Source organism: Haplochromis burtoni, unplaced genomic scaffold, assembly GCF_018398535.1.
Source record: "Haplochromis burtoni strain Fernald_Lab_line unplaced genomic scaffold, NCSU_Asbu1 Contig_1026, whole genome shotgun sequence".
Classification (NCBI taxonomy): domain Eukaryota; kingdom Metazoa; phylum Chordata; class Actinopteri; order Cichliformes; family Cichlidae; genus Haplochromis; species Haplochromis burtoni.
The window spans coordinates 23,510-34,751 of record NW_024583387.1 but is presented as its reverse complement, the minus strand read 5'-3'; the positions used below and the strand labels follow the sequence as shown (position 1 = coordinate 34,751).

Genomic DNA, 11,242 nt, shown 5'->3' with positions numbered 1-11,242 from the left:
GATGTCAAATTAAACTCTTTGTAAATGGATACTGGATTTCCATATATGTCTGCATTTATTTCACATTTTCCTGACAAAACATAAACAAAGAGAAGTGACTTGAGACTTTTGCACAGCTCTGTATGTATGCTAAGACCTTTTGGGTTTATGCTGATTGTCTTGTTACAAAGACTCCATGGGCTTATTTGGCAGTTTTCAACTTTGATGTTCGTGTTTTAAAAGGTTATGTTTTTTTTTTTAAATCTCTTCTCAGTTCTACATTAACACTTTATGATTATTTTTAAAACCCTTTTTTGTTATTTTTCAGGGGTTTTTTTTATTAGTATTCAAAAGATTTGTTTTTCAGACATTTTCCATCTGTTTGTTTATGTTGTAAAACAGCTTCTCTTCTTGATTTCTTACTGGAAATCTTCAGGGACACACTGATCTGAAAATGTCCCTTATGATTCCACTCTGGGATTTCCAAGATCAATAACAAATCCTCAAACTAAACAATTCTCTGTATTTGACGAGGTTTTATCATGTTCTTTATACCCTGTTACAATTTGCTCACCTATTTATTTATTTATTTGTAGTGTTGGTCCAAATTGGCTGATTGCGCTTTATACGTGTCCTCACATCATGTTGTTACTTTGCGCTGCATATGTTGCTTATACAAACAGAACAATTGGTGTGCAAATATATTTGCACATTCTCTTGATGAGTCAAGTGGTGTCACGGTGTGTTTTTGCAGCATCACAGTCTGATCTTGATATTTCACTCTGCACGCTTGCACAACAAGACCAAATAAAAAAGGAGGATGGAAACCCAGCTGTCACACATTTGAGGAATCACTCTCCAGAAGAATCGTTCATCAGGTGGGATGTGTTTGTCCTTCAATATGTGGATTATGGTGGAGCTTAAAGAGTTTGATCTTCTCACATTTATTCCCTTTTTTCATGCAGAGATTGGTGCAGTGAGGCGAGGCATCCTGAAGACATGAAGACTGTGATTGTTGCTGTTTTGGTTTTGCTGGTCATCAGCCAGAGTGAGTTAAGCTGCAGCCTGTTTCTATATGCATCATTTTCCATATCTGTCAATGAGGCACATTTGGGAGACTCTGCTACTGTTCTATTTACTGTATTTAAATTATTGGCTGTGAAAATGCTTTGCTACAGTGATTAAACCTGATTTATTTTTTTTCCCAGGTGATGCTCTGAAGTGTTACTGTGGAGGTCTGCGACACTGCCCAAACTCTGTGGAGACCTGCCATGGCTTTAACAATGTCTGCACCAGTGCCATCATTTATGCAGGATCTAGTAAGTCAAAACCCTCATTTGGTTTAGTGTGCAGGGAAAAAAAAGAACAAAATTAAATCAGTTACAACAGATGATTTCATACCACCTTGTTTTCCTTGTTTCCACAGCTCCCAGATATTTCAAAGGTTGCATGAAGTCAAATGACTGCAGGATAATGAATCAGCCCGGTGTATCATCTGCCACTTGCTGCTCAGCTGATCTGTGCAACAGATAAATGGCTATCATACACAATATTTTCCAGCGAATAAATAATCCAATCCCACATATTGTGTAATACAATTTTCACAATAAAATCAACTAATTATACACTTACACTGTTTTATGGCCATCAATAACTGCAAATCCTTTGTTAGTCTGGTGTTCCTTAGAATAGATTACTTCACTTTATTGTAATACAACTATAATTCAGGGGAGAAAAGAAAGCAAAATCAGACAATAACTTACATTTTCTGCAAAACAAAATACGGTTGTATCTTTGAGTGTGTTCCAAATCCCTCCGAATGTTATTTGCTTTCCAATTGCACCACCATGTGGCATTTAACCATGTGTTGTTTCTGCATAGAGATGACCTTTGTTACTAAAGAGTCACAGGAAAAATGTTTTTGTTTTTCAAAATGTGAGAAAGGTTTTGGAGTGACTGAGTTAAAGTCTGGACATAAATCCGACTGAAATGATTTGGAATGACTTTAAAGGCCATTCATGCTCAAGAAACCGCCAGTGTAGCTGAATTAAAACAATTCTGCAAAGCAGAGTTGGCCAAAATTTCTCTACGGAGTTGTGAAAGAATCATTACCAGTTATTGCAAAAGCTTGACTGCAATTTGTGCTGCCAAGGGTGGCACAACCAGTTATTAGGAAAGAAGAAAATACTTCGTTAATTGTGTAAGTATCTCTGAAAATATAAATAGAATTAATGAATCCCTTGGCTACACAAATGTGTCTTTTAAATCGCATAACATCTAATTGTATTTCTAGCTTACTAAACATCCAGAAGGATATAATAATAATAATAATAATAAATAATGTCAATTATGTCATGAAAAGTTGGATCAAGTCTTTTTTTTTGGAGTATGAGTTTTTGAATTTAAACCTTTGTTGCAAATTACCCAAGCACTGCGAAATAATCTTCCTCTAAAAGTCATTGCAAGTGTTTCTGTCATTGATCATTTTAAAAATAGTACAGGACTGAGCTAGCTCCTGCTGACGTTCTGCAATCTCCGTATTTGATTGGCTGTGACATCACATCACATGACAAGCGAATCCAGGAAGTATTTTTGTTACTGAAGGCGGAAGCATATATTCCACAGAAGCTGGAAGTCTTTTAGTGGAACGGGAGAAAACGCTGTTAACGAGAAATAACATCGTTATAAGTCACTCTGCACACGGTACAGTGAATCTTGTTTTTTCGTTTTCGGTAAGAAACCCAAAACTTCCTGTTAGCCGATTAGCATTATGAACTGATTTGATCGTCGTTAATACAGACGAGCTTTAGCTTCCGAGCTAACTGTCTGACTGATGGTGTTTTTGTCCGTATAGACGGTCAAAGTTAAACGACTAGCGGGTTCACCCGGTGCTTTTGGACTTGTAACTACAAATACGCACACTTAAATTGTTTGTTAGTGTCCTGTTGACTACAGAAGCATTTCAGCTTGTGAGACAGCATTAAAAACAGAATGGAGCCATTTCTAGGTTGTTTTAGCTTAACTCGTCAGCTGTTACTAACATGCCAGACTAGGTCTTTCAGGCCGATATCGATATCAGTGTTTGAGAGTTCAAGGCTGTATGTGGTGCCCTTTTCCATTTTATCATTTAAGTGTTTATTTTTTTTTAACCAAACAACATTTGCTGCTGCTAACAAATAATTTCAGATAACTGTGGCGGAGACCTGCTCAGCTGTACTTTTAGCAGTTAAAAAAGTGAACAGACTGCATGTAGATCTATGGTTATGAACTTCACATGACAGCGACTGATCTGAATCTTTTGTGTCAGTTCGGTATTGTCTGATAGAAGAGCTGACAGGCTTTATAACGTAATTAATAATAACTTATATGATGGATACTGCGTTGTTTCTACGCTATAATCGGGGATAAACAAACGTTAGTCTAGCAGAGGTATGAAAAAACAAGTGTTATCTACAAGCTAACGTAAAAATCAGTCACTTATAGATATGTATTCCTAAAATGTACCCACAAAAAAGGTTCAGTTTATTTTTCTAAAAATGTTTCAGGCTTGCCTGGATCGCCGCTGTTTTTGTCGCCCCGGAGTGTGATTTCTGACCTCGCTCACAATCGGTGCGTGGACTTCCAACCCTTCTCAAACTCCGAGTATTTAGTTTGTTTCCTAACAGTCTCTATCAATGGCTGGACGTGGTGGTGGAGGAGCAAACAGGCCTAATGGTGCTGCAGCAGCAAATAAAATCTGCCAGTTCAAGCTGGTCCTGCTGGGGGAGTCAGCGGTGGGGAAGTCGAGCTTAGTGCTGCGCTTTGTCAAAGGGCAGTTCCACGAATTCCAGGAGAGCACCATTGGAGGTGAGAAACACGTTTCTAAATGAAGGAAACTGATTTTGTTTGGAAGCTGTAGGTGTTTCTCTAGGTAGATTATGTTGCTGTCTGCATGTTAAGTGAATATTGTTTGAAATTTAGGAATCTTAGTGCTGTATGAGGTTTGATAACTCAATGTGCCTTTCATATTCCTCTCAAGTATTCCCAAATGTTAAATGTCATTTAAAAACAAGCATCTGTAGAAGAGCTTTCCTTAAATAACATTGCTGAAATTTGGCAAATGTTTCATCAAAATAAAAGCTGTTCACATAAAGAACATGCATTCACTGGTCAGTATGTTAGGCGCATCTTGCTAGTACCAAGTTGGGCCTCGTTTTACCTTCAGAACTGTCTTAGTTCTTCATGGCATAGATTCTACTAGTGCCGAAAACATTACTCTGAGATTTTGGTCCATATTGACATGATAGTATCACACAGGTGATGCATATTTCTCAGCTGCATATGTATGATGCAAACCCCTGTTCAGCCACATCCAGAAGGTGCCCTGTTGAATTCAAATTTGTGACTGTGATGACCATTTAAGTACAGTTCGAGATGATACAAGTCTTGTGATGTGGCGTGTTATCCTACACAGAGGTCATGCACCTATAGATGTGGCATTTAGAATTATATAAATTTGTGCCCAAGCTAATCTGAAGTGATGCAATGCCTCCTAACTTATCTTCAGATCAGATGTGAACAGGATAGTCTTCTAGGAAGATTGAGTGTTTAATTTATTTATTGTTTACATTTTCATTCTCTCTGCAGCTGCTTTCCTCACTCAGACTGTCTGCCTTGACGACACCACTGTGAAGTTTGAGATCTGGGACACAGCGGGTCAGGAGCGCTACCACAGCCTGGCTCCAATGTACTACAGAGGGGCTCAAGCAGCCATCGTGGTCTATGACATTACCAACACAGTAGGTTTCACGCACAGGGTAACAGTTACAGTATCTCAGAAAACTGAGTACACCCCTCCAATTTTTGTAAATATTTAGTTATATCTTTTCATGGGACAACACTGAAGATTTGACACTTTGACACAATGTAGTCCGTGTACAGCTTATACAACAGTGAAAATTTGCTGTCCCCTCTAAATGACTCAACACACAGCCATTATTGCTTAAACCACTGGCAACAAAAGTGAGTACGCCCCTAAGTGAAAATGTCCAAATTGTGCCCAATTAGCCATTTTCCGTCCCTGGTGTCATGTGACTCATTAGTTTCACAAGGTCTCAGGTGTAAATGGGAAACAGGTTGTTGAATTTGGTGTTATTGTTCTCACACTCTCTCATACTGATCACTGGAAGTTTATTAGGCACCTCATGGTAAAGAACTGTCTGGGGATCTGAAAAAAAGAATTGTTACTCTACATAAAGATGGCTCAGGCTATAAGAATATTGCCAACACCCTGAAACTGAGCTGCAGCACGGTGGCCAAGACCATACATCAGTTTAACAGGACAGGTTCCACTCATAACAAACCTCGCCATGGTTGATCAAAGAAGTTGAGTGCACATGCTCAACGTCATACCCAGAGGTCTTTTGAAAATAGATGTATGAGTGCTGCCAGAATTGCTGGAGAAGTTGAAGGCATTAAGGCCTGTCAGTGCTTAGACCATACGCCTCACGCTGCATCAAATGGATGTCCTCACAGAAGGAAGCTTCTTCTTCTTCTAAAGATAATGCATAAGAAAGTCGGCAAACAGTTTGTGGAAGACAAGCAGACTAAGGACATGGATAAGACCAAGATTAAGTTATTTGGTTCAGATTGTGTCAAGGGTGTGTGGCAGCAACTAGGTGAGGAGTACAAAGACAAGTTTGTCTTGCCTACAGTCAAGCATGGTGGTGGGAGTGTCATTGTTTGGGGCTGTATCAGTGCTGCTGGCACGGAGGAACGCATAATTGAGGGAACCCTGAATGCCAACATGTACTGTGACATACTGAAGCAGAGCATGATCCCCTCCCTTCAGAAACTGTCCCACAGGGCAGGATTCCAACATGATAACAAACCCAAACACACCTCCAAAAAGACCACTGCCTTGTTAAATAAACTAAGGGTAAAGCTGCTTGACAGACCTAGCATGTCTCCAGACTTAAACCCTATTGAGCATCTGTGGGGCATCCTCTAATGGAAAGTGGAGGAGCAAGGTCTCTAACATCCACCTGCTCCATGATGTCATTATGAAGGAGTGGAAGAGGATTCCCATGGCAACCTGTGAAGCTCTAGTGAACTCCACACTCAATAGAGTTAAGGCAGTGTTAGTGCCACACAAAATCTTGACACTTTGGGCACAGTTTGGACATTTTCACTTAGGGGTTTACTCATTTTTGTTGCCAGTGGTTTAGGTAATAGTGGCAAAAATGTGAGGGGTGTACTCAGTTTCGTGACATACTGTATGATGCTTGCAGATACTGCTTTGTTTAATTCATTTGTTTCATTGTTTTGTTGCTCCCAAAAGTGGAAGAATGCAAAATATGCTGATAATCAGTGATCATTTTTAAAAATCACTGAAAAAACAGTTACAATTGTTAAGGTGTGTTTTGGCTGAAGGATTCAAGATTCTCACTTATTTTTGTTTGGTTTTTTGCAATTAACCTGTAACTATGATTTAGATACAACCTCAGATAAAGAGCAAAACATGATACATTCATTTAACTAAAACTAAGCCAAAATGAAAAAGCAATGTGTGAAAAACTAAGTACATCCTCACTGTTTCCATAGGAATTAAGAGTGTAAATAGCGGCACTTTAGTTGATCATTAGTAAGTGTGAGCACATCTGTAAAAGCAGATGCTTTTCAATTTTCTGGTCTGGAGCATTCGGGTGTGTGTTTACAATGCCAAGGAGGAAAGACATCAGCGATGATTTTAAAGGGTCATAATGTCATTTCCAAACAAATTACATTTATTATTCTCAGTAAAACTAATATTCACATGTGGAAAACATTAAACACAGTTTCTAATCTTCCAGAAAATGCACTGAACAAACCACAAGATGTGTGGAACAATGTCCTTTGAATAGATAAAACCAAAGTGGAGATGCTTGTCCATAATGCACAGCACCACTTTTGTGAAAACCAAACACAGCATATCAGCAGAAACGTCTCACACCAAGTGAGAGCACAGGGGTGGAGGGGTGGTGATTTGGGCTTTTGGCGGCTACAGGAGCTGGACACCTTGCGGTTCTTTATTCAACTATGATCTCATCAGTATACCAAATTATTCTAGAGCAGGGGTCCCCAATCCCAGTCCACGAGGGCCGGTGTTCCTGCAGGTTTTAGGTGTGTCCTTGATCCACCACAGCTGATTTAAATGGATAAATTACCTTCTCAACATGTCTTGAAGTTCTCCAGAGGCCTGGTAATGAACTAATCATGTGATTTAGGTGTGTTGACCCAGGGTGAGATCTAAAACCTGCAGGGACACCGTCCCTCATGGACTGGGATTGGGGACCCCCGTTCTAGAGTCATATGTGAGGCCATCTGTCTGACAGTTAAAAAATAGCTAAAATTGGGTCATGGAACAGGACAATGATTCCCAGCACAACAGCAGATCTATAATGATGATGTCTGGAAAAAGAAAAGAACTCAGATGCCTCGATGGCCCAGTCAAAGTCAGGACCTCAACCTCATTGAATGTTGTGGTAGGAGCTTAAAAAGCATTGCATATACAAAGCAATATAGAGTGGGCCAGAATTCCTCCACAGTGATGTGAGAGACTGATAACATCATAGAGAAGATGAGGTGTGCTTAATTTTTTTACACACTGCTTCTGCATTTTAGTTAAATAAATAATAACACGGTGTAACATGTTGTGTGTTGTTTCTCACCTGCAGTTGTATTTACCTAATATTTAAGATTATTTTTACATACATGACAGAGGGTGTGCTTTGACTCAGTGTAAGTTAATTTTAAACATATGCGTGTGTGTGTTCGTGTGTGTTCATGGGCTTGTGGGCTTTTTGAGGTCACACCAGCTATGCTAGTATGAAATTTAAAAAAAGAAAACATGTTTGACCAACATTAAAGATAGCTGTAGTGCTAAATACTTTGGGGAAATGCAAATTAAGTTTGTTGGTTTTTCAGGACACTTTTGATCGTGCGAAAAATTGGGTGAAGGAGCTTCAAAGGCAGGCCAGTCCCAACATAGTGATCGCTCTGGCTGGCAACAAAGCGGACATCGCAAACAAAAGAGCTGTCGAGTTTCAGGTATAAAGATGCATATAGAGGACTTAATATAAGCAAAAAATCTGATATTTAGAGGTTTCATTTGAATTTGTTGATTAACTTTTATATCTAAATCGTGTTCTCAGGAGGCACAAGCCTATGCCGATGACAACAGTCTGCTTTTTATGGAGACCTCAGCCAAGACCGCTATGAATGTCAATGAAATTTTCATGGCTATAGGTAAGTAATGCATTTAGTCACATATTCCAGTTGACCAGTTTGGAATCACAAATTAACCTAACATATGTGATAGATTAAAAAAAAAACTATTGTTTTATTGTCACCTTTTGGTGCTGTTTTGGTGTTTCATAGCTTTATTTTGAAATATCTGTTCCCCTGTCCCTGTAGCGAAGAAGCTACCGAAGAGCGAGCCCCAGGGTACAGCTGGACAAGGTGGGCGGACAAGGACAGGAGTAGATCTAGAACAAACTAACCCTCAGGGCAGCAGCAGCAGCCGGTGCTGTGGCGGCAACTAAGAAGCAAGAAAAAACGAACTTGGTGAACGAGCCCTGAACATCATTTTAAGGACAGCATGTAGCAAAAAGCCAGAGAGGCAGGAGAGGGCAGAACCACTCGCCACTTCCACACTGAGATTACAGATGAGATTATCTGCATCCCGTTTGATTAAAGGAACTTTTGTAAAGCAAATCATAAGCTAGAGGGAATTCCCAAGATCCCTCACTACTTCTTCTCTGTCTTTCCTTTCTGTGTCTGTCCGCCTCCCTGTTGATCTTTAGCATCTCTCTGATGATCGAATGCTGTTATAAATGATTTTGAAGCATGATGCTGAGGTTGTTGGAATTGTTGGAGTGTGTGTGTGCGCGTCTGTTTGTGTGTGTGTAGAATATGTATATTTATATATGCACACACGTTTTCTACTCCTGTCATTTGCTTATATTCAGTGGGGGGAAAAAAGTACCCAAAAATATTAATCCTTAAATTACAAATGGTAGAGCGATTTAATCTTTTTGTCGTAATGCAGCATAAGCACCTGACATTAGCATGTGTAAGTTATCTTGATAGTGACAGGTGACATTTTGGAGTTAGCAGTTAGCCCTTGTATAAAATCATCTGACCGTGTCCTGACATTGTCTCTATATGCAGGTTAGTCGGGTTGGTTGGTTAGTTCACAAGTTAAAGATGGATCTTTTATCTTTGCAAGTTGGCCATCTCTGTGTCCAGAAATTAATATTATCCATTTCTGGAAAGAGGAGATAGAAGACTTTGAAGGTTCTGCTTAACATTTCAGTTTAATGATGAGCAGGAAGAGGCAGAACTTGAAGGGTAGATGATTTTGTTTAACTTAATGTTGTTAGGCTGCTCTAACTGCATTTACACTAACAGATCTAATCAGAGTGCAAGCCAAGCACCTCTAAATGTGCCCTGGATTGTCTGATTACATACCAATCACAGTGCATAAAATTACACCTGCATTCCTTATACTTTCCCATCATTAAATTATCTAGTTGCAGATCACATTGTAATGCCAGGTGTAGAGGTGGCTTTGGTTATTCTTAATAGGGAGTTGGGTGAGACTGTTATAATAAAAGCTCAAGACTTTGCTTGCTGAGGGTGGTCGTGATTGGAGAGGCTACACTTCTGAAGAGGCTGTACCATAAATGCAGTTGTTTTCTTGCATTGTTTTATTGCTAACTGTAACACCGGAGAGTTGCTAGCCTTTTTTTTTAAAAAAGAAATGTGAAATAACTTGTAAATCTGAAATGAAATAAATAACATACAAGATTCACTTTGTTTTGAGTTGTTTTGGAGTGTACTTCTCCCCCACCCCCAAAATACAGACCGGCCAGTAAGTTGTTGTTTTTTGTTTTTTTTCTCCCAATACTTTGTGCCGTGTGACCTGAATAGCACAAGTGGTTAATAAAATGGATCGATTGTGCTGGAGTTACAGTGAAAAGTATTCGCAGCGCTTCACTTGTTCCACATTTGCCTTAATTTTTGTTACATTTATTCCATTTTTGGAATAAGAATGTATTATTTTATCTCAAAACTCCTACACAAAATATATACCATAATTACAAAGTGAAAAAAAAGTTTGATTGAGATCCTTGCAAATGTATTAAAAAGAAAGTTGGTTTGACATAGTTTGGAAAGGCCTATACCTGTCTATATGACCTCCCATAGCAAACAGTGGATATCAGAGCACAACCCAAGACATGAAGTCCAAGGAATTGTCGGTAGACCTCCAAGACAGGATTGTATCAAGAAACAGATTCAGTGGGCAAGGGTACAGAAAAACCTGTGCAGCATTGAAGGTTCCAAAGACCACAAATGCCTCCATCATCTGTAAATCGAAGAAGTTTAAAACAAACAGGACTCTTCCTACAGCTGGTCATCTGAGTGACTGAGGTAGAAGGGATCAGGGAGGTGATCAACAACAGAGCTCCAGTGTTGCTCTGTGAAGACAGGAGGACCTTCCAGAAGTACAACCAGTTCTGAAGCACTCCACCAATCAGGCCTGTATGGTAAACTAGTGAGATGAAAGAGCACACCTGGGGTTTGCCAAATGGCAGCTGAAGGACTCTCAGACCATGAGAAACAACATTCTCTGGTCTGTTGAAACAAAGATTGAACTCTTTGACCTGAATCCCAAGCGTCATGTCTGGAAGAAACCAGGCACAGCTCATCCATTGGCCAATACTTTCCCTACAGTGAAGCGGGGTGGTGGAAGCATCATCTTGTGGGATGTTCTTCGCCAGCAGGAAGCGATAGATGAGTCAGAGTTGAGGGAAAGATAAATGCAGCAATGCACAAAGACATCCTTGATGATAACCTGCCACACAGACCGGACCTTGAACTAGGGTGATTGTTCAACTTCCTACATGACATTGACCCTAAGCAAGCAGCCAAGATAACAAAGGAATGGCTTCGCAACCACTCTGTCAATGTCCTTGAGTGGAGTGGAGTGCCCACTCTGGGTCAGAGACCAGTTACTGACCCAAGTGGAAGAGTTTAAGTATCTAGGTCTTGTTCATGAGTGAGGGGAGAAGGGAGGAGGAGATTGACAGACAGATTGGTACTGCATCTGCAGTGATGCAGATGCTGTACTTGTCAATCTACATCCCTACCCTCACCAATGGTCACGAGCTTTGGGTAGTGACCAAAAGAACGAGATCGCGGATACAAGCAACAGAAAGGAGCTTTCTCAGAAGGCTGGCTG

General features: G+C 39.9%; 1 protein-coding gene across 2 annotated transcripts; it reads left to right on the top strand.

The window, feature by feature from the left end:
- The first annotated feature begins 2,471 nt into the window (after positions 1 to 2,471).
- LOC102306621 (ras-related protein Rab-5C) lies at positions 2,472 to 9,811 on the top strand. Of its 2 annotated transcripts, none has more exons than XM_005951471.3 (6): positions 2,472 to 2,711; positions 3,525 to 3,825; positions 4,606 to 4,757; positions 7,924 to 8,046; positions 8,151 to 8,244; positions 8,413 to 9,811. In XM_005951471.3, exons 2-6 carry the CDS (start codon positions 3,654 to 3,656, stop codon positions 8,538 to 8,540), a joined length of 669 nt encoding a protein of 222 aa, XP_005951533.1. In that variant the 5' UTR covers positions 2,472 to 2,711; positions 3,525 to 3,653; the 3' UTR covers positions 8,541 to 9,811. The 2 variants fall into 2 exon arrangements, with proteins under 2 accessions (XP_005951533.1, XP_005951532.1); XM_005951470.2 differs by having other exon boundaries at positions 2,473 to 2,682.
- The last annotated feature ends 1,431 nt before the right edge of the window (positions 9,812 to 11,242 follow it).